This window comes from Lichenostomus cassidix, chromosome 2, assembly GCF_008360975.1.
Source record: "Lichenostomus cassidix isolate B80296 chromosome 2, HeHo_3.0, whole genome shotgun sequence".
Taxonomy (NCBI): Eukaryota; Metazoa; Chordata; class Aves; order Passeriformes; family Meliphagidae; genus Lichenostomus; species Lichenostomus cassidix.
This window is the reverse complement of record NC_139482.1, coordinates 13,769,704-13,793,792: the sequence shown is the minus strand read 5'-3', so window position 1 is coordinate 13,793,792 and position 24,089 is coordinate 13,769,704. Positions and strand designations below refer to the sequence as shown.

General features: G+C 39.2%; 1 protein-coding gene across 7 annotated transcripts in view; it reads right to left on the bottom strand.

Moving 5' to 3' along the window:
• The window catches only part of NRP1 (neuropilin 1), a 113,071-nt gene that overhangs the window by 55,320 nt on the left and 33,662 nt on the right, over nt 1-24,089 (bottom strand). For all 7 annotated transcript variants that reach the window (XM_085050369.1, XM_085050372.1, XM_085050366.1 and 4 more), the window contains 2 exons: nt 11,251-11,432; nt 6,514-6,741 (listed from right to left, as the gene is read on the bottom strand). In XM_085050369.1, the coding sequence (XP_084906495.1) occupies nt 6,514-6,741; nt 11,251-11,432 (410 nt within the window). The remainder of the gene's footprint in view (nt 1-6,513; nt 6,742-11,250; nt 11,433-24,089) is intronic.

Sequence of the window (24,089 nt, the reverse complement as noted above, 5' to 3'; positions counted from 1 at the left end):
GGCTTTCCAGGCTTAAATTAACACCTTGTCACTTCTCTAGGAAGTCCATTACACTTTCAGCCTAAAATATAAAATGTTTAGATATTCTAATTATTCACAGTTCAAAGAAAATCTACAGCTAACATAATTTTCTAGTCATTTATTGGCATTTTCCAACAAGTAAAACAGTTCCAGCTTGGAGTAACTTTATTATGTAAGCTACACATTTCTGTAAGGCCCTCGAGTTGCCAGAAAGAGAGAGCTCAGATGTTATAGTTCTTGCTGCCAACATGTGCTTTTCTATCCATGTTCTGGCCAAAGTTAGTCTTCAGTTGCCTTGGCAATCCCATGGCATTTAAAATACCTGCCAATTCAGATTTTTTCACCAAGGTTGTTCAATGCAGCATTGACAGAATCAAACATCCTATAGAAGATATGAATTGAATTCTTCCTCATCCTAGGCATCATTCAAGCTTCCAAGTTTTATTTTTTGGAGAGAGAAATTTGTTTTAGACTGTTACCATTAGCGGCTTTTTAAAAACACAAAATAATGCCCCCACATTTCAGTTGCTGCAGGTTTTTGGTTTTGTGTTTGTTTTTGCTTTCTTTTGCATTTTCTGTTTGCCAACTGCTCTGATCCTACTCTTTCCCAGAATGGCTTTCAAGATTATAGCTGCTGATGGTGCTCTGAACTGCAAGAAAATAAGGATAAGGCTACCATGTTATGGTACTCTGAGACTCCCTCCTCCCATTTCCTGTAGGGAAACCTCTTTGAAATGACAAACAGTAGAGAACTTTGTTTAAAACAGATAGGCTTTAAGATGCCCCATGACTCACTGGTTTATAATTTTTAAGACATATTTAGTGATTATGCATTTGAGTCTTCAACAGATAGGCCCAGCTATCACAGTACTTTACCCTTTGCTAGCTATGTAGATGCAAGAGCCAAAAATGTGCAGAACACGATACAAAGAGGTATTGAATTTTTTTTGCACAACGTGTAAACCTTAGCCTGCTGAGCTAATATGATATTGATTTGAGCACAACTGGATGAGATTCTCCTTCTCCCATAAATAGCTAACACAAAGTTGCCCTTTTTTATTTTTCCATTCAAGTCAAAAACTTCTGAATGACAATAACTTATCAAGTATTTCGGGTGTCACCATGTCAAATAAATGCTGTGCAGGAAACCCATTTGAGCAGTCATTCAGGGGGTGATACTGCTGCCTGTTTAGGTAGACTATCCCACTGCTTTTTTTTACCATCTTCCTGACAATTCCTTAAGAAATGAGATAGGATCTCATAATAGACTGTGTAGAGTTCCAAATGGGAATTTTAGGGCAGCAGGTGCTGAAAAGTCATTAGGCCCAGAAAGCTCTTTGCAGCCTCAAACTGTGGACCATCCCATTGATATGTCAGCATCCCTCAGGAAGGGTCAATGTGGGTCACTTGGATATGTCCTCACTCAGGGATGCTTCTACACTACCTGCAGAACAAAGACATTTCAGTGAGCCAGACACATCGTCTGACTGCCCATGCTGCAGCAAATTCTGAGACCTTGGCTCCTATTTCCACTGGCATAGTATTATACAGTGGAAAAGTTAGTAACTTTCTGGTTAAAAGATAGGGGGACAACTAAGAAACCTACTTTACATGCATTTCCCAAAATGCAGAATCTCATTCTATAGCTTGAATAAATCCTTAATTATTCTTAATATGTATTTTTGAAGGTTTACAGATCTGAGTGCAGGATATATAGAATGTGGCTGGTGGTTCAAGACTAAACAGAAGCTTTATCCTTACTGCTTCTTCTTTACTGTTGTTTGCCATTCTGGACAAAAAATATTCATATGAGGAAATTCTGAGACTTACTGAAATACATTTTTTCCCATCCAGTCGAAAAGTCAGCTTTCAGAATAAGGTTAAAAAACCCTAGAAAACCCCACAAGCAAGGAAAAAATGTATTTCAGACTTCTAAAATATTAAAAGAAATGTTATGTTAACTAGCTATGTATTTAATTTTAAAGCTCCTCCTTATAAGTATGCAGGTATGTTGTGGACAGTACTTTCACAGCAGTATGATTTTTATTGACAAAATATTTGCGCACAATTTAGGATGCTAAAGAGGAAACAACTGTAAAATTAATTCCATCCTCACGTTTCAGTAGTCAACTATACTGAGCTTGTGTATGCTCTTATATCTTAATAGCTTCTCACAAGAGTGCAGAAAGCAACCACAACAGGAGAAGCACACTTAGATTAATAGCAACCTTCATTTGCACTGATGTTAATGACTGCAGTAAAGCATTCTGCTTTGCTCTCTAATTCAGTGGAAGCTCTTGTGGTATTGACTGAAGCAGCAATGCTTAGGCTGTGGTTCTCAAACCATATGTAAACTTCTTTAAATTACATTTGAGACCGAGTAGACAGCCTATAGAGCTTCAAAGAGAGCTGCATGATGAATATGTGCAATTCATCAGTAAAGCTAGTCCTCGTTTTGAGCAGGCTATTTTTCTTCAAAGTCATCAATGGAGTGTTCTCAGCAGAGGCTAGCTGAGGTATATCTGTGCCTTGGGCAAAGACATTTTTGGAACCTAGTTTATTCATGCAAAATCATATATTTCTATTCTGAGATCTACTCACTCTCCTGCTCTAAATCCACCTGCTATCTCTTCCAAACCATAGTCTCTTTTCTGTACAATATTTGCAATATGCACCTGTAGTTCTCAAATATTCTCCAACAGGGCTTTTTCCACGAAACAAAATGCCAGGTTTGAGGCATTCCTGAATGCCTGCCATTCCTCTCTTGAGACAGCAAAACACTTACACCACTGTTTAACTTGAGTCCCATAAGTGTCCTTGGTGAATTCCTTTTGAAGTCAATCTAACTGTTCACATGCTTCAAAGATAAGCACGTATTTTGTACAGTCAAGTCGCAAATACTCAGCACTTGCCAGCTTCAATCCACTAAAAGGACAACCAGGTAGGCTGAGGACTCCATGATTGTGACAGAGCATTTCAGGATTAACGTCTTTTTGAATGACTGTTACAGTTGCTGTCAAATTCTCTAACAGAAAATTGTTTTCCATCAGTGAAATGGAAATTACGTAGAAGTAAAATGTAAATGGAAGCTTACTGACTTTGACATATCCTTTTAAACATCATTGTGAAAATTTGTTTAAAAGAACATTTCTCTTCTTTATTTTTTGCTTTTTCTGGGGGATGAAAAGAAAAAAAAAATCACAACTGTGTAAAACAGCAAATTTATTTCCTGCTGATCTCTAGTGACTGAACTGATCAAATTCTAAAGTGAAAACATTTTCCATTATTGTTTGGTTTCATCTGCTCTAACTTAGGTAAGTAAAGTTTACATATGACTTGGGGATTCATATCTCCCAGTACAGTCAATGAGACAAGAAACTCCAGAGGTCCATTAACTGTGCCCTAAAGTAGATGTTGAGACAGATCAGAGTGGGATGCTGATCCCTGCTGAGAACAGAGGGACTGACTTTGGCTGACTCAAACACTGTTGCCTGCTTTCCAGAGATGCCTGCTCAGGGGGGCTGTCCATCTAATTCTGCTCTGGTTGAGACCACAACGATTTTACAAAAAACTGTTCTCTCTGTCCTATGAAACGCTGCCATCATCCCAGGAAACCACAGCTGTGCTGAGGTGGAGCAGGGGATGTGAAGTGTAGGATATATGTTTTTTCCATATATTTAAAGAATCCTTCTGTCACATTTATATCAGTGCAGTGCAACAGCAGCTTTAACACAATTGGGCGTTTAGCAGCAAAGCAAAGCAACTTCCTTTCCTATGGATATATCACTAAACAGAGCAGGCCAGGGAACACCCTCTGGACCTGCAGCCAGTGACTGCTCCTGGGATCAGACACACAGTGTGACACAGCTTGCCCTTTTGGGGTCTTCCCTCTGAAACTGGCTGGCAATGTCCAGCATGCCTGTTGGGAATGATCCCTGGCTTTCACTGTGCTCCAAATCATGCTTAGGAATTTCTTGGGAAAGTGCAAATCGGTGTGTGCTAAAACTGTGCAAGGGAGTGTGCCAGTAAATTAGAAGTGCACACAACCATGTCCCTGTTTCAGTTAATAGTGTAGAATAGTTTTTCACAGACTAAGGGGAAATGGACAAGTGGCTCAAAGACCCACCCTGGGTGAATCTGCCTTCATCAAAGGCAACCATACTGTCTAATTTCCCACTGTGCAGAAATCTATTATTTCCATGTGGATGCAAACTAGATTTTTTCCCCAGATACTCTCTCTCTATGTATACTCCAGTATCCAGACACTCTCTGTCTTCAGTTTATAGCCAGGTTGTACCAGTGGTTTCCTGTGTCAGCTTTGCTCTTCAGTTGAAATAGTTTTCCCTCCCAGGGATTCATCCTGTGATGCATTTACAGAGAGGCAATCACATTCCCTTTCTTTGTAGTGTTAAGTTAAACAAGAGAGACTGACTGCTGGCTGAGGATCATCCTACAGCGAAATGATGCAGCAAACATTTCCCGACAACTGCTGCAACCTCCAACAGTTTGTATCCAAGAGAACTTTTTTCCCCTGCCTACAAATTCTGTTGAATATTTACAAGTAAAACTGCAAGTACCCTTAGTGGATGTCAGGATCATTTTGGGTGTAGACAGTTTGTGGAAGGCTGATAATGCTTGTTGATAATTGGTCTTCAGTATGGCTCAGCCGCTTTCTTGAACCAGGAAATTACTGCTTTGAAACTCTCTGCACTGTCAATAATTTATTTCTTTTTAGTTATATTACACATAAATTGATTTATTGAATCATCTTTTCAAATATCAGTTTAAATGCAAGCTCTGCAGGACAGATTTGGCCTATATACAAATGAACCTATTATTAAATGTTCCAGACATCATTATTGTACTGTTAAAATATTGTTTTCCTAACTGAGGCATTAAATACTAAATAGACTTTTAGTTACTGTTATGGGTCTTTCTTCACTCTTTATTGAAGGGGATTGAAAAGAACCATGATAAACCCATTAAGCATAAAATAAACAGAAAAGAAGCTCAAATATATGTTAAAATACATATATATCCTGTAGCATCAATGAAAGCTTTAAGCAAAATTATATCAGGGATTTATCTAGGGAAACAGGCAAGTTTAAATGTGTTATTAAAATATATTCCTAAAGTTATATGCTTTCATTTATATCAAATATTAATGCAGGATTAGCAGTTTGTATAAATTGCCACTGCTGTTCTTAAAACAAACAAAAAAATCTATTAATATGGATTATCACATGAGTAGAAAACTGAAATAGTTGTAATTAGTGCCCAACACAAACAACATGAATCTTCAGTCATTGAATTTTGCTACAAATTAAAAATGAAGAATAAAAAAGACAGCTTCAAGATGCTTCTCTTTATCAGCTTATGCCGTACATAGAAACTGTGAAAAAGGCATCACAAATAATCAGCTTTACAATGATGTTTCCACAGCTCATAAAGGCATTTGGCCACCCTAAAGCTTGGGCATTCAGCTTGAACAATCCCTTTTAGGCTGGAGCTGCAGCCTTTGGCTCTGGGTCCATGGAGAACTGGTACATGGCTGCCCTGCCTAGGGGAGACTTGAATCTTGCAGACCCAGTGCTGTGTATGAAAAATATAGAGAAATCTTGCAGCTATTTGATTTGCCAGGCTCAGTGTAAAACAGGGGTATGGGGTTGGGCAGAGGGTGAAATGAGGCCTCTCTGACTCTATAGGCTTAGCTCATATCTAGCTATGCACTTAGTGAATGTGCTCAAGGTCAAGTGTGGTCAGAAACTAAGTGGAAAATTACTGAGATGACAGAGATGTTCCAGAAGGGTACCCAACACACCCACCCTGACACATGTGCCCATCTAATCAGAGATTATAAATTAACAAATTAAGATAAAACCTTTGGATTTGCTTACGCTGCTGGAAGAGAGAGCACTATAATGGAGGAACCCTGCAGTGCCCAGTCACTGAAGCCACCTGAATGAATAACTCAGTGACTGTTTACTGACCTGGGTAATCATTTAGCCACTATGATTTCAACTGCATGGACACCACATTTTCTCTGGCAAAGAAATTCTCTGCTTTGACAGCTGTTCTGTGAAGCAGTTCCTCCACAAGCCAGAAGGTCAGTACCTCAAGTCCAGTTTCTGCAATTTGTTGGAAAAGTCTGGACTATGTTAGCTCGGAAAATCCAGGGTCTCACTATAAGGCTTCACATTTAATTTATTTCAGTGTAGGAGGTTCATCACATATTACCGCTGAACACAGAGGTTTCTGCTAAGCCAACTGTTCAAAACTGAACATATTTCATTAAAAAAAAATCATTCACACTATGAGATGCTTTACTGAATGAATTTACAGAGCATTTTCTCAATTTCTTTTTAATTCAATTCACTTAACGTAAATCAAGCAAGTATCTCTCTAGCATGACAGTTTAAAAAATGGGAATATGCCTTCTGCAGGCCACTACATAGTAATGTTTATGCATATCACAGTCAATTTCTCTCTTACCATCGGGGAATCCATCCCAGATTTCCAATCGGTCATAGCGACAGAATGCTCCCCCTGGAGTATTTGAATCAGGTTCCAGCTCAAAGCTTTCAAATTCCAGTATAATCTCTGACATCTTTGGTGCAAAGATAATATAAGTGCATTCAAGGCTATTGGGATATTTTTCAGGGAATCCAGGGGACTTTATCACTCCACTTGATGAAGTAAAGTTTCTGGAACATTCAGGTCCTGTAGGAGAAGGAGAAAAATCAGCTGGGTTAACACTGTGCTACTAAGCAAAGTAGTTAGAGGGAAAACAAAATAGGTTGTATTGTCTCTCCAGCAGCAAAGGTGGCTTTTCAATGAAACACCTCATTTTAATAGCTGCATTAATCATTCAGCCAGCTTGTTCCTATTATTGATAGTCAATCATTTAAAGCCCAATTCGCATATACTGTCTGATCTTCAATTTTCAATTTGTATGGAACAATATGAAAACTTGTACCAGCTCTAGAAAAAATTATGACAAATACAAAGTCATGTGGGAACAATGAAAGTGTAAGCTGCAGAAATCTCGACAGAGCCCTAGAGAAATAATTATAGCCCCTTCAAGCTCAAATCTTTAAATCTTATGGCTGACAGGCTTTTATTGGTGAAATAGATTTTTTTTTTTACAAAAGCGGGTGAGTGAATTCAGTAGAGGGAGTAGTGGTTTCAGATTCCTGGAGCACTGACTCAGTAACTCTGCCAGATGTGACCTATAGCCTCCTTGACAAACTAAATGTGAAAGGTAATTCGTACATGTACTGAGGGTGAGTGACTCATTCTGAGTGGTGTTGACACAGGTGCACCAGTAAAATGTTGCTGTTAGTGTGGGCATGATAAACTGTGTGATTACAGGCAGTGTTGCTAGAAGTCACCTAATGTCAATGTTGACACACCAGCTTTCCCTGATGTTCCCACCATGGCACAATGGGATGCTCCAAACAGTGCTCTTGGTGGAGCAGGAAAGTGGCAGTAAAGATGTAAGGGTATAAAAGGCCAGGTCACTGGATGTGCCTTTGTGAATACAGGGGACAAATTTGAGTCTCTTGTTGACTGATCTCATTTCTCCTTTATTTAGGTCCCTCAGGAATCCTCTCTGTGGATCTCACACCTGCAGGTGTGCTCAGAAGTCAGCTGCAGGCACTGCCCACACATCTTCCCCCAAGGTCGGAACAGGTACCCCCCTCTGCCTTTTGACACTCTGAATTTAATAGAGAGTGATTTACAGGACTTAGGGCATTGATGGATAGCAGCTGGCTTGGGGAGTTCGAGTAGGATGGCTCAAATGAAGGTCTTCAGGCATGGAGGAGAGGAAGGACACAGAGAGCACAGCTTGGTTGCAACAGGCAGAAGGATGTGCTGGAGGATGACGTGTGTGAGGCCTTAATTTGGATGAGGATACCCAGCATCCTTAGAGACTGTAGCTAGGAGCCTTAGAGGATTTCCAATGCTTAACACAGATCATTGAAGGAAAACAGTCTGGCTTGTTGCATATATGAATACTCTTGCTTCACTATAGAAATGTTTTCATTGTGAATGTGCCAAACATACTACCCCCCACAGATCTGGCCACCTCCCAGCTAAATTCAGCATGCAAGAGAGAGGTCTGAATGAATTTAGTCAGTTCAGGTATTCTTGCCCTTCAACAGACATGGAGAGGAAATTCTTGAACTATCACATCAATATTCAGAACACTTCATGGCATATTTTGGAAGATGTGGATATTGATGTTCATGTAACCTGACCCATTCCAATTTGGGAAATTACATTTTGCCTATAATTAAATTATCCCCTTACACATTAGTTGGATATTTCTCTTCTCTCCCTGTCATTCCCTTGTCTCCTTGTCATGTATGGGAGGGTTATATTCTGGTTGTTGCTCCTCACTCCCACCAGTAGCTGCTGTTCCATGATAAAATAGCTTTGCTATGCCATTCATAGTATAAAGTGCTCTGTACTCCTCTTGGAATCCAATAAAAGATGCAATATAAAATGTAAGCCAGGATCATTACTGCTTTATTAAATACAGCCAGATCCTGGCTCCGAGAGTGCGCAGTCGTCAGGCTCCTTACGCTCACACATGGTATCTTGATGCCAGCTTGCTATATTTTAAACATGTTCAAGTCAATCTGGTGCAAGAAACAGAAACTGTTTTCAGAGGAGCTGTATCACTAAAACACCCTCCACAGATTTTGACCCTTTATTGACACTGTGAAGCAGCTGCAGGAATTAAATAAAGAAAATCAATGCTGTGGCTACAAGGACCTCCATGGGGTGATGTACATGGAAAACTGGCAGAAAAGGTTCCAGTGGAGACACCACAAACCAGAAACTTCCGAGGTGGAGAAACTACATGTGAACATGTGTATGAAACAAAGGAAGAGAAATGAGCTGAAGGAAAGACAGGAGGCAACAGAGAGAGCAAAGAAAGAGAAAGAGATGACACTGAGGATAATTTAATCTGCTATCTGTGAGTGTCACTGAGCCAAAAAATCATTTGCCTTCTTGGTCGACACTTTCTTTCCTTTCAGTTTACACCATAAATTTAGTTGACTAAATTTAGGAATGTGAACTGTGTAGATCCTTTTCTAGTGAATACGTCACTCATCCACTCTAAGATAGCATGTCTGCCCAAGCCAAAATGATGAACATTTCATGTGGGCTAAATGTTGGGCAAAATGGGTTTCATGTTTTAGTCCTGAATACAACTTCTTCAGTGTGTCTCTGACTATGGACCTGATGAGAAGTAAAGGGTAATGGGCAAAAACACCCCCCAACTTTGTGCTGGAAGGAGGTTCAGCCTCCAGCTCAGCACCACACAACCCTGGGCTTGGGGTCATACTTCTCATACCTGGGAAATTATGAGTAAGTTGTGAATATGCTAAACCAAACATGCTCGTCTTGTGTGAGCAGCTGAGCTTCACCTGTGCAAAATGGTGAACAGCTTTGTTTGGCACAGATATTAAAATGCAAACTGGAATAACGTATATGCATTTATTCAGAAGTTAAATAGGGCTGTGTTCCCACAGCAATGATAACTTGTATCCTTTGTGTACACATGGCATTTTCCAACACTGCGTGGTGATAACTTTCCTGACTTAATATACTGTTTATGTGGAATGAACTGGAGTTAAAGTTGCTCTGGGAGTCATAATTTTGAGTTTTCTGACTTCCATGTGTGTAAAATCACATTCATAATGCCATCTTAGCATGGTAAATGTGTATCTTTGAGAGATGTAAATGACCACACAAGGAAATAAACACAATGCTCCTGTCAGAGTTCTGAGTTGTCACTACACTGTTAGGAAATAAATAAAAACCTTTTTTCTTGAAAGTGTTCAGTTACTAAAATAGATGGTTTCACAGGTCATTCTTTCAATTCTTCTTGTGTTTCAGCTCTGTTCTTTACGAAAGATGGTACTGCATATATAAGCACTGAGAAACGTCAGAACACATTTTCAAGAGTCTAGCCTCCTAAGGACACCAAAATAAATAGAGATATTTTTTCAGGAAAGCTTGGTGTCATTTGGATGTTGAATTCTTTCAAAAAATGTGACCCTGAAGGTCAGCAAAAGAATTTCTGGGAGTCAGGAGTGGATTTACAGACAGGGAAGATGGTGAACAAGAGGTCTGTGGCCCCAATTAGCACTGTGCAGAGCAGCACTAGCAATAGAAAAGAGACTTCACTACTGTGCTTCTCCTCATTAACAGTACAGCTGCCACCAAGAGTGTGTGCTGAACACAGCTGAAAATCTGGCTCTGGTTTAGGGGCATAAAAAGGACTTGGACTGGTTCTGAAAATGGGGCACTGACTGGGAGTGGTGTGCATTGGAAATTCGAAGTTTTGAGCTTATTTTTTGAATATGACCCTAAACATTGATGTTGAAGGCAATTTTTTTTTTCCTATAAAATAAATGATATTGTCTTTTTATATATTAGGAGTTTTCATCCTGTATTCTCCAGGAATGGAATACATGAATTATTAATCTCCATCCAGCTATAGGGAAAAGGCATGCCAAAAAAAATGACCTTACAGCCCTTCAAGCTATTGACTCGGGAAGAGTGTTATAAAAGAGGGAGTGTCTCTATGTCTGGTTAATCCTGCACTCTCTGTTTCTCTGGGCTTTCTCTGTGCCCCATAAAGATAATTGTGCTCACTGGCACTAACTCCTGGCACGAGCATCCAGCAGGTCCTGCCTGTGAACAGTGCAAGCTGCTTCTCTGCTTCACCTCCCAAACATGATTTGTGAAAGCAGCAGCAACATCATCTGCTGCCCATGTGTCCTCTGGTCCTTTCCGAGCCCACAGCAATCTCTTGGGAGCACAGAGCAAAACACTAACCAAAATAAGTCAGGGACTCAGAAGGTTGCAGTGCTGTTGAGGCAGTAACATTGTAAATCATACAGTAATTATTCTTTTTTTTTAAAAAAGGAAAGCAATAAAGCTAATGGTTTTAAGATGGTTGAAACAAACAGCTGACGAAAACTACCATATTTCATGCAGAGGAGTCAACCCTCAGACAGAGCTGACCCATTGGATTTATAATGATTTACACCCACTGGATACACACCCCGCCTTGGAATGACTAGGGTAATAAGATTTTCTCTTTCAAGCATTTTCATGCATTTTCCCATTCCAAAGAATTATGGTGAACTTTCTGATGCAAGTAAAAATCACAGATTATGAACTATATAACAAGGAATTGTTTCTCACCTCTTTTGAAAACTTCATAACGGATAGAAAATCCTGCTCCATGTGTCTCATAGTCGGAAACAAATTTAATAAAAAGATATGGTCCCGAAGACACCAAAGGAGGGGGAGCAATTTTTCCACAGTACTTTCCCCATAAGCGTCCTTCAGCATTATCTCCATCAATCACTTCAACATAATCATACCTGGTAGATAAATGGAAGGAAGAAACTTTTAACTTCCAGGAAAGAAGGAGACCTAATTAATTTAGAAACCATAACACAACATAGATAATCAAGAAAAATGCTAGCTTGCTTGGAAAATGCATTATGCTGAAAGATGTAAGCAAAATGAAATAATTAAAATGGACTACATTATGTCTGTAGACATCATCTGGCAACATGGAACTATTAGGAAGAATGGTGTCCATTATGCTTGCAGACAATGTCAGCTAAAGTAACCAATTAACAAAAAAAAAAAGGAAATCTCATGAGCACAATTCTGTATTATTAAATTGTGTTCCTTTGTCTGTGTAGTGTTGTTATCAATACATAATGCATAGCATTCTTTTCAAACTGTGAAGTTCTGTTATGAATTCAAAAATGTCTTTTTGGCTGTAGCTCTTTATGAACAATACTTTGATTTCCATATGCTGTCCTCCAAACATATGTCCACAGAATAATAAATAAATCCCTAAACATTAGATTTTGTTCAAAACTCCACCATGTTGCAGATCAGTGGTAGAAAAATCTGTTATTTTCCTTGTTATCTGGACAAATAGTTTGGAGCACATCACAAAATCCACAAGTCAGTCACAACACTTGGTTTTTCTCAGACAAAAATGGTTTCAATACAAATCACCTTTGCTTACATATTTGAATCAAGAAGTGCACGTTACAGCATTCATATTTGTACAGCATGTGGTTACTAGACAGACTGAGCTAAAACCTCTGTGATTATTTGCATCAAACCTAAGGACTGTAAAAGGAAATGCATATAATAACCAAATAATGATTGGCAGTAAAAGTTTGCCTGTGAGCAACATGTTAGGGCTCCTCAGCCCTGTCAACAGCTATGCCAATGTGTAGTGTCTGGTCTGACAGATTTGGTGTTCACAGGCTGAGGAGAGCAAGCCCAGCGGGCTGGTGGTGCTGAACCAGCCCAGGGAATACAAACGAGAAAGTCACGAGAGGCAGAAGCTCCAGGTGCAGACACAGGTCTGTTCTTAAGTTTTATTAGCAGATGATTTCAAATGACCCCAGACAGGAAGGAGGATCAGACTCAATCTGTAGAATCAGTTTAATCCTCTCCTGGAAGGTGGTGGCATTTGGAGCTTGGGTTGTGTTCTGTGACTCTTTCAGATGGCAGCAAAAGGCTTTTCCCTGCCCTGTGTCTCTGTGTCTCAGCCATGCTGCCCTTCTATTTAACAAGTTGCTGTTAGCCAGACAATCTCATTTACTTTTCATTATCTTACTACGACTGACATTAAAATGTTGCCATTAATTTGTTTAGACCTTTATATTCTACTGTTATGCTCACTGAAATGTTCCAAGCATATTAATACACAAGGAAGAGCTAAAAATGACAGGACAATAAAGTGTGTCTGGCATTTTTAAAGAGATCAAAGAAAAAAAATGTCTTCATGATGACCAATGTCATTTTTAACAACTCTGCTCCAAACCATCCAGGGCACATTACTTATGTTTACATGAAGTCCTGTGAGACAGCTGCAAAGATGATATCACTACTTAAAGTGGACGGCTTAAGGCTCCTTAAATTAAAAATGACATTACCTCATCAGTTAAAATTGTGTGCCAGCTTTGGTGTATATCAAATAGAAAATAAAGCTGACACTGATAGAACTGTAAGTATTAACATATGTGAAATATTGTGTTAACTGCATTTCTTCTTATGTATTTGATTTTTCTAGTAGCAATTGCTCAGCTCAGTGGCTTCACTGTCCCAGTGCAGATTGGTGGAAATACAAAGCGGAAACATGCATTTCTGAGATAATTTTACAGATACTTAAGTAGCCAGTAGTTTTTAAAATTAGACTTCTCTTATTTCTATAATGTCTTGATGATATATTTATAACAGGATTTGAAAGTTAGAAGAAGAGCTGTAAAGAGAACTCAAATTCTTGGAGTTTTGTCTGGTTTGTTTTTTATTTTCCCTTCTCAGAAATATCCTTAAAAATGCCAGCTCTAGGTTCCATGCATGTATTCCTCTCAGGGATACATGCAACTAGTTTTTAGAGTTTAGGGAAAAAATGTATGTTGAGAATTTTTAACAAGACAACCTTTGTGCAAATAATTAACTGCTTGTTAAAGAGTAACCACATAAAACCACAGCATCTGAGTGAGAGTCTTTGCTCCATTTACCCTGTGATGACATTATTTTACCAGTTTCCCAGGCACCATTCTTTGCTCAAGCTTCAACAGTAGACAAATTTTCAAATGGTATGAAAAACATTAACAAAAAATGCTAAGCAAATTTTGCATTCTTTCCCCTCATATGTAAAGCACATAGAAAAATTCAAAAGGCTTGAATTTGGTGTTTTTATTCTGCTACACCTTAAAAATAAACAATTTTATATAGTCTTACTAAGTCTTCCACATACAGCCAAAACATAACTAACCTGTAAGTACCAATTTTGCTATTATACGAAGTAAATTAGGCAAAAAACCCCATTCAAATTAAATTCTATCACTCTCCTAGTTTTCTTCCTTTATAGCAATAGCCTGCCCACACTTTTCATTGTCCCTTATAGTGACAGAATAGTAATTTATGGTACTCTTCCTGGCTGCTGTGCAGTTGTAAATGACACAATTTGGTTACTAAAAGGCTGTCTTCTAATGGATTTTTGCAAGTTATAGGTCATGCAGCCCTGTGGAAAATTGGAGGATTTTTCAATTTTTTTTCTTTTACTTTGAAAAATCACTGACAGACAGAGAAGAAGTTTAGCTGTGAGACAATGGGTAAGAAGTCCAATTTGAAAAGAAGAAGCTTTAGAGATCAGCCCTACAACCTTCATATTCTAAGGATCATGTTTTTCATTTGGCAGCTAACAAATGGATTTGGATTCTCCCACACGGGTGGCAACATATGATAGCTGGGCTGCCGTAAATGAGTATCTATATTTTTTTTTTTTTCTCAGAGAAATAAAATTACTCTGGATTTTACTAGTTTATACTTGGAAACCAACATCCTGCTGTCATTTTTGCACTTTTCAAAATCCTACCAGAGACCACAGCATATCACAAACAACTGGTCTTGTAAATAGGAGAAAGTACAGTCACAACTTGGAAATGGAGTTGCTGCCAAGGAAGCTCAGAAAGCAGCTTGCATGTCCCTCTGGACTTGGTAGCAGTTCTTTTCCATAAGTTTGTCAGAAGATGCTGTGCCAGGGATACAGTTGGCACATTGGCATCCCTGTGAGAAGACTGAATGTGTCACCTCCGCAGCACCCAGACAGACTTGGCACCCAGCCCAGGATACTGAGTTTGCAAATTTGGATTTCCCATTTGGCAATTCTTCACTCAGTTACTGCTGTCAATGGTGTGGCAAATATTTCTTGTAATTTTATAGTCCTTTAGGGCTTATGGCACAGAGATGTAAATATAAACATGGCACTAACCACTGAGTGTAGTTTTGGGTGAAAGACCAGAGCACAAGTTCAGGTGTGAAAATAGGAGATGCCTGCCCATAAGAGAGGACAGTCAGGGAATATGTTCATCGAGCTGCTTTGCCACAAGGCAAAAAGTATTCCCTTTTTGCTTGTCTGGGTCTTTCCAGATATCCCACTTCTGTTTTCACCCTCTGTGGTGTGCAAGGCCAGTTCTTTTGGGTGGGAGACTGATGAAGAGCAGCGCAAGAGCTCACACACACTTCCTGCTCTTCCCAGCTGGTGCCTGAACAGGACATTACCAGTTGGTCCTAATTTTATGGTTTAGTAAAACCATGTCTGGGAGAGATTCCCAGTGGAAAGATGAAGGAATCTAGAACTCCTCTACAAATTCATTAAGGAATTGCAAAAACTTGGTTTTTTTTAGAAAGTGTAAGTTATGATTTCAAGGAAAAGGCCAAGCAATACCCATAAAATGAGCCCTGGGCAACGAAAAACATAAAGAGCTGCAGAATACAAATTTTGGTGAATTTTCTAGTTCCAGTTTCTAGTAAGTGGTAACAGTGCTTACACTGGGGTTCAGTTCTGAATATGCTGGAGACCCCTGAAATGCACCATATCATACTGTACTGCAGAAAGTGGGGTGCAAGTGCTGGAAAGCCCTGCCTGCTGCTGAATCCACCCTTTCTGCCAAGCTATGCGCTGCTTCTATACATTTGCTTATTACCAGGGCAGTGAGATCTTATGACCTTTTTCCTTAAAGAATGCCTTCCCAAGAAATAGGCAGAACTCAGCTGAAATCTAAATATCTGCCATATAATCTTATGGAACAATCAGTGAAGTATATACAACTATCATTTACATTCAAGTATGCCATATTTTTCTGCAGCCTACTGTGATCTGTATGGTTGTTATGAGTAATTTGGCTATTCACCTGCTAGGATGAAAAAATTTTCCAAATCTCTCCTTCTTTTATCACTCTGATTCCACATCCAACTAAGCTGTTAAATTTCTCCCTGACATGAATTATCCACCCTGGTCAGACTATCTTTGGTTCTGAGAATTTTCTTCTTAGTATGCATCTTTCTTTTGAATTTATTTTATAAAGATTTTTTTTCATTCCTCACAAGTCTCCACTTTAGTCGAACAGAAGGCATCGCAAGAAGAAATCTAAATAAAGAGTTTCAAGTTGTTCCGCACTGTGGCTTTGTGCCCCATTAGTTACTGAGGGTTAGAGGTGTGGGATTTACTGTAGTGCTTGTGGCACAAAGCAATCTGTATCCCAGAGCTAAAAGCTTAAAAACTGCAGGCACTCGAGGGACACCAAACTTAATCCCAGTTTATTAGCAACAAGAAAAAGAAGTACATGCTATTAAAAATAAAAATTTAGCTCAGCCCTGAATGGGCTGATTTTCTCCTTCAACCTCAGCATCTGCTGCATTTCTCTTCATCTGTGCAGCTTAACCACTCTCCAGGGCCTCTTGTAAGGTAACACCTAATGGGCATTGGGAGACTGACCCATCCTGGGAAGACACACCAACCTTCCCTGTAGCTGGGACTGTCAGTGCTAGTGTCTACACCATGGGGATATAATTCCTCACACATGGGCCTCATAACACACCTCGATGGGGTGAAAGCAGCATGCAGTCCTAGGAGGATCCTGGATGACTGCTATGTCCTTAAGAAGTCTAAATGGGGCATAATTGCTCCCTGATCACCAGGTGGCACGGGAACTGCAGGATTTTTTCTTTTTGTAGCCCCTTCTCAGTGTGCTTAGTGCTGTGGGATCCTGCATGATGTGTTCCTACCCAGCTGCTTGCTCCCATCATACACTGCATTCTCACTGGAGAAGCTTCTCTCCATCTTTCACCAACAGTCATCTGTTGGTATGGAAATGTCTTTGACCAGCTTTCTCCTTCTTTCTTTTCTGTCTTTCTTTTCTTTCTTGCTTGCTTGCTTGCTTGCTTGCTTTCCACCCCGCTCATTCTCTCTCTCCACCCCGCCTACCTTCTCTCTACCCCATTCTCCCTTTCTCCCATTTTTCCTCAAAAACCCAACAGATCATTTCTCTCAGTATGTGTTGCTGTTGAGCCACTAGCAGAGTAAAGAAGCCAGTTCTCAGTGGCAAGAAGGAAAGACCTTTATTGTTTTGATTTCATCATATATATAGAGTTTTCAAAGGTCACCCAGATTGGTCAGTCAGAAACCTCCCCCTAGGCCTGATTGGCCAGGCCTGCACCGTCCAGATCTTGGGACACTGTTTTTAATAACATCCAAACTTTATTTATAAAACACAAAAGGAATTCTCATGGGAAAGACCTGTGCTAGCCACAAGTATGGACATGCACACAGTTGAGTTAGGATGAGCCAGACAGTGCAAACTCTGTGAGAAGGGAAGGTGGGAGCCTGTGCCCATGGCAGGAGGTTTTAAAAAAATTGGTTCTACTTGTACTGGATTCATGGTGGATTCACGGCGCAGATGCAGCCCCCGAAGGGAGATGACATATCATCTAAATCCCATAGTTCTCTGAAGTGCTGGATATTTAAATATACAATTTGCAATTGATTAACAATTTGTTATTTACTGTCAGTTTGGGGGGCCTTTGTTTCCATTGGTCTTTTGTGAGCTTGTGTTTTTATGGTGTTCACCCAGGGCCAAAATTCACTGAAGTTATTCATACAAAGGTCCTGTCAACCTAAGAGATTTCTGGGAATAAGGCCATTGGGATTTGGCCACTGTTCAGTAATTTACTAATGCCATTAACTGACTGTGGGTCTCCATTAAGAATGAACTACTGAGGGTCTATTTTAGCACAAGACAATGCTGTAGTGAAAAAGAGAAAAGATGTAACAAAGACATCAATGAAGATCTACAGTTACCCACTGCAAGAGTTTAATTCCAACTAATGTTAGCAGCAGTCTTGTTATTACACTGGTTTCTGGAGTAATTGAATGCATTGAGATTTGCCCTTTCATTTAAAATTAAGCTCTTTATTCTCTGCTGAACAAAGGAATCTGAAATGCAACATACCTTAACCAATAAAATTTCGAAACCCAGAAGTAACAAAAATAATCATAACAATTTAAAAATCTGATTATCCTTTGTCTTATCACATGTTCCTGGTCTTTTGGCTCATGGTTTTTGGGTACCTGGGACTGCCAGAACTGAAGATCTGAACTAAATAAGCAAGATTGTATCTGCACTTTTATCTATATAGCTCCACTGAGAACAGTAGACAGATCTTTAGCTGCTGCAAATGAGATTAGCCCCTTTATGCCAATGGATCTAAGTCAGTTTACACTGATATATGGCTAAAGAGGGTGCAAGTGGTGACAGAATATTTTACCTTGTGTTTTCTTAGTTCTGTTCTATTAATACCAAAAAAAATCTGGAAAACTGTTCAAAAAAATGAGAACACCAGGATTCACTTTTGGAATGTATGTAACATTGTCATGCAGAAAATGAAGAAGAACCAGAGGTTATGGACTGGGTTTTGCCATTTTAGTATTGCAATATCCTAAGGGAAGTAAAAGCAAAATTCATCTGCTAAGGTCGTCAGCACATCTATCTGCAAAATGCATTTCACCAATGAAAAGATTTGATCTTGAAGTTACGGTAAATTCCACTGATTTCACTGCTTCCCACATACTGTAATAAATTATAATATAATGATCCCAGTATATAAAAATGAAAACCTCTTCTGGGAAGAAACATTCAATTTTAAACCTCTTCAGTGAGGAACTTCAGTTCATAACTTTCTGGCATACAAAAATGCTATCTTTTCATGGCAAAGGTTTCTGTCTGTCAAATAAGACAAATTTACAAATGGTTGACTTCCACTTTAAGTGGGGGAAAAAGAAACACTTAGCAGTTTAAAGACTTCAGAGAGGAAGGAGCTTTCTAGTGTCAAACTGGTGAAGTTTAGTATTTATAGGAAATTCACATGCCTCTAATTACTCTAAACTCAGTTCCCAAGTAAAATATGCCATCTGGAAAATATTAGAGTCATTTACAACTTGTTCACTTCCCTATTTCACTGCAAAATCTTACCTCTTGCCAACTTTCCAGTGTTCTTCACAAAATGAAATGCAGTCTAATTTTTACTGGTTGTTTAATAGTTACTTTATCTATATTGAGACAGCTAAGGGTTTAAGAAACTGGAAAAGAGTTACATTTAAAAAAAAAAAACCAAACTTTCTTATTACTCACTGTACCTCAAGCTTTTCATGTGGATGTTTCAGGTGGGAGGGTTATGCCTCAGCTTAGTTTAGTATTTAACTACTAATTTGGCCAGGTTAGATTTGTAATGATATCCTCAGTGATAAGAGAGAGAACAAAGATGACACAAGCAGCCATCATGCATAAGAATAGGCTCTTGTAAGCAAAAAAAAAAAAAAGAAAAAAAAGTCCAAAAACTCAACTATATGGTTTTGTTTTTGTTTATATGACCTCCCAAGAGATGCCCATCAATCAGAAAACTTCTTGTTAGTAGAGCAACTTCATCCAAGTATGCCAATCTGTTTGTAAGTGAAGCTTTGCAAGATTCCTCTGAGGTAAAGTTGTCATTCTCATTTTACATATGTGGAGACGGGAGAGAGAGACTGACTGCCAGCAGTCTTACAGAAATTTTGCAAACAGCAAGGAACAAAGCCTAGATAGCCAGATACTGTGTTTTAAACATGAGAGCCCAGTCTAGCTTCTCCTGAAATAATGGAAGGATTGCTAGTGGCTTCTGTGGGTTTCAAATAAAGCTTCTTAACAGAGGCTTGAAAGTTGGAAGTTTTAGTAAGCCAGAGAATGACTGGAAGAAGGGGCTGCATAGTCTCACACAGAATCACAAATACATTTCTGTAGGAGAACTAGACTAAATAACTTGCATAGAGAGACTCATGCATATATACACACTCACTGTACACCTCTATATTCATCATTGTTTCCATGTGCCTAACTAGTTTAATGACTTGTGGCTGAATTAGTGCTGTGTGCATGTACTGCTGAACTCACTAAAAAGCCTGCCTAATTGGTAAGTTATAGAAGCCTCGGGTTTGCTTCCTCGAATGCCCAAAGAACAGAGAAAGAGCTGTATCAAATGGAGATCAGGATCAGTTGTGATTTCTTTTTCTTTCCATGAAAGTAGAAAAGAAATACTTTAAAGTGATGGCAACCTTATAGCACTCCATTTGGGAGTTTTGAACTGCTGATTAATTTGTAATTATCCTTTTGGGATCTATGTAGTATATTAATCATAACCTTAGGAACTCAACTTTTAAAAGTATTAGGTAGATGTTAGTTTTTCTCAGAAACTGTGAAGGTTCAGAACATAAAATAAGTTCCACACTTTGGAAACTCAGATATTTGTCCCTTGTGGGCTGTCTATAACCTCTCTGACCAATACCAATAATTAATGAAACTAAAAGAGGCTAAAGGAGAAAGGAAATTGCAGACATACATATCAGCTTCAGATCAGAAGTTATGGCAATTTTTTTTCCATAGCAACCATTTTCTGACGCTCTGTAAATACAGTAAAATGATGGGCATTTTCATTTATTTAAAGTTAGGAACTATATTAAGAGAATATTAAGGATGCAGTGTTAGGCACTTGGAGCTCAATATTTCCCAGTGATATTCCCTTTGTTGTGATTTCTGCATCACATGCCCTGTGGGCAGATCTTGGGCCAAACAAAAAATTCACTGTGGGATTAGTGTCTTCACATACTTAATCTGTAGTGATACAAATGACTGCTATGGGTCTCCCTTGCCTCAAAGTGTGACACATGTAAATGAGTTGATTGATTTTTTGCTGAGACTGTATCTAAAACTTGTATATAGCCACACGATTAGGCATATGTGCAAACAAGCAGAGTTACTGGAAAATGTCCAGCTTTGCTTTTGAAACTTTGACTTGTCAGTGTTTCATCATGTGCATGTATTAGAGCTTTTCCCATGCATTTTTACTGAGGAAAGGGGGAGCAGACTCTCTTTAGCTATCACCAAGAAAAAAAGAGATTGAACTACATAATGGAGATCCAAACTTTCAAGTCTTTTCTGTATTGAAAACAGAGTCCTAAAGTGTGTGAGATATGTGACATTATTAGGTAAATATTCTCATAATACTGAGAAGACCTTTGGCAGATTTTTCTAACAGCTAGATGAAAACCATCTCCTTATTTCTTTCTTATAATACAAACTTGGAAAGGCAAAGTGCCTGGCCATAACATCTAGGAGTGCTCTCTGGCACAGGAGGCACACAAAGCTGAATAAGAAACATTCGTAGTTCAGAGATCAACCCACTTACAACGCCTGCATGTTTCCTGGCGGGCCATTATCTCAGCACAAAATCATTTGGTTGTGTACATTGCCACTTTAACAAACAACCCTTAAGCACATGAGTAATACTTAGGATTGGCAACTTTAAAGGAGCCCTGGCTTTGTGAAATCTGAATGATATTTCCTAAGAGCAGTGCAAGGAACATTTACTCAAGGAAGGTGCTTTCAAATTCCAGACTTCTAATCTTAGTAAGTGTGGTTGAAGAGCTGCCTGAAAAAGTCCCACGGTTTGTCTTCTGTTTCACAACTGGGACGTGTATGCACGTATGTGTGTGTGTTTCTGTATGGATATTTTTATATTCTTTATAAAAAAAAGAGACATGAATAGTTTCAGCTGGTTCTTTCCAAAGTTCATTCTCAGCCAGAGAAGCAGCCTGAGAAATTCAGCCTGGAAGATGTTCATTTCAAATGCACTAAAGCAGATGAGAACAGGGAAGCAGAGTGGAAACCTCTATGCAAATTTAACTATAGTAATTGCTACCAATCCTTTTCTATTAATTTGTTTTCTGATTTCAGTAGAGACATTACAAATAAAGCTCCTATTGATAACTTACACATCTCCTTATAGGTGTAGTTTAGTTTTGCACACATCAGTGTGTCAATCCAACACAAGTGCAGACCTCTCCCTGAGATTCTGCTCTTGAAATCTGCATTATGAAACTCAGCATTACCCTCAAAATTATGATTTTCTTATAAAGTATGTGATTGCCTAATATTTATTGCAAACAGATCACTATTTCTCCTAAACTCAGAGTTACAGTACTTAGTTTTTGTAATGGAGCTCATAGTTAAACGGTACCAATTTGAAACATCAGTATATAAAAGTTTGTCCCATTGAGCAATTTTATTGCCATTTTACTGTGTTTGTCCTAGAACTGAAAAGTATATGTAACTCAAATAAATGTATTTATCTTATGATAAAATATACCATAGATGTTTGAAGCTGCTAAGCCTGAATTTAGCTCATTTGTATCCTATATCACAGACAATGTCACAGTTTTTATGTGTTTTGTGACCTTATGATTTATTTGGGTCTTAAGAAATAACTATGTGTTTAGAAAGGAGGAAAACAGTGGCCAATAAACATTCCCAGTAGCCTAAAAACAGGAACAGCTTGTTAGCTGAGGTCAGCCATATGACCCAGTGCCCAGTGAAACTGCATTGTTATAGCTGGAACATGGGGCAAACCAGCCATGCAAAAAAACCCACCCCAGCGATCCACCTCTCATAAAAATGTCTTTCTTAGAAAGAAAGGCATGTGATAATGACTTACAGGAAGGAAAATGTGCACAGCAGATCAGCATCATCTCTGGTACAAATTTACAGAATTTAGTGGCATTGCATCTGAGGTGCATTGCCCTATGCTAATTTAAAATGGAAAACTAAGTGGAAAGCCTACCAGAATTCACAAGTGTCTGCTAAAATTTTTTGCATAGTTTTCTTCTGGTTCTTAATACTTGTGAAAGCTAGCAGGGTAATGGACATACACACAACATGAACACACACAGAGCTCATGGGCTTCAGTAATTGGGACCATACTGCATACATGCGTGTCTGCTCAAATTCCCAGGGGGAGCTGCACAAATGTCAAGGAAGTATTCATTAAATGGGACCAAGTTTGTCTTCTTTCCACTTCCTTTTCCTCCCTCATCAGTGCAACTTCTTGAAATATACTCTCTCTTAAATCTGCTGAGCATTTGGACCTATACTCAGTGGAGGCTAAATCTAGTTTGGAGCAGCATGGCTGTGAGATGACCCCTGCCTTTGAAATCAGGGCAGTGGATAACTTGAGTCAGGACTAGCACACTCACAAAGAAATTGCTGCTTTGAGGTCAGAAGTAATGTTCTCCTAGAACCACTCTCCCATTCTTGTACAGGCTGCTTCGACAGCTGTAATCAAGAAAAAGACACTCTTCAGGAAAGAGCTGTTACTGGGCCCAAGAAAGTATGGATAATGATGTTTGTATGTCTTCTGCATTTCATGGGTCAGGCTTCTGTCCTTGCTTTCTACTTAGAGAAATGGACAGTGTGACATGGAGCTATAATAGTATATTACCTGACAGACCAAGGGGACCTGCAAGTAACCCAATGAATTGCAAACAAAAATGGTGTTGCATCTTCTTTCCTTTTGTAACCCACAAGGGAGTGGTGCTCTAAGTCTTCTTCAATTAATTACAATAAACAAGTCTTGAAAGGCAATAAACCATTATACAGCTGATGAAAACACTCGCAATTAAATGGATAAAATCCTGATTTGATGGCTTTTGTTTAGTTTACACTTTCAGTAGGTAACTATAAATGCTTTTACTTTTGTTTGTCTACTTAGTGGTGATAAGCACATCCAAGAGCAACCTGTGCAAGACTCTGTGGTATTAAGCATTGATTCTTTCCTCTCCTTCACTCCTGGCAAGCAGCACACTAACTCAGACAGACAAGCCGTGAAATGTGTTTGGGCCAGATCCTCTTGTACGTGCAGAGAATCTGAGCAAGATAACGCCAGGCTTTCCTTTATGGTTTAATAATGCAAAAGACAGGCTTTCACACACTAGGGAGAACAAGGTTTGTTTGCTTTATGCATTCTTAAAGGTATAAATTGCCCAAAACAGTAGTAGGAAGTCTGGGAAGGAAATGAGATAATACACCTTCCCCTTCCTCACTTTGAGCCTCCTGAGCAGCCTCACAGAGATGTCTGACTTGCACAGAGGGACTCAGGGACTCCTTTTGGCAGCACAGCCTCCCTCCTTCTGTTGCAAACGCTGTGGTGCTGTGCCCAGGGTGCTGTGCTGCAGGGCACATGGTGCACCTCTGGAGCTGTCCTCCCTGGCCAGCAGGACTGCAAGACACTGTCACCTTGCAGTGATGTAATGAAAGAGAAACCTATGGGTTTGCTCTCTCCAAATAACCAACAGC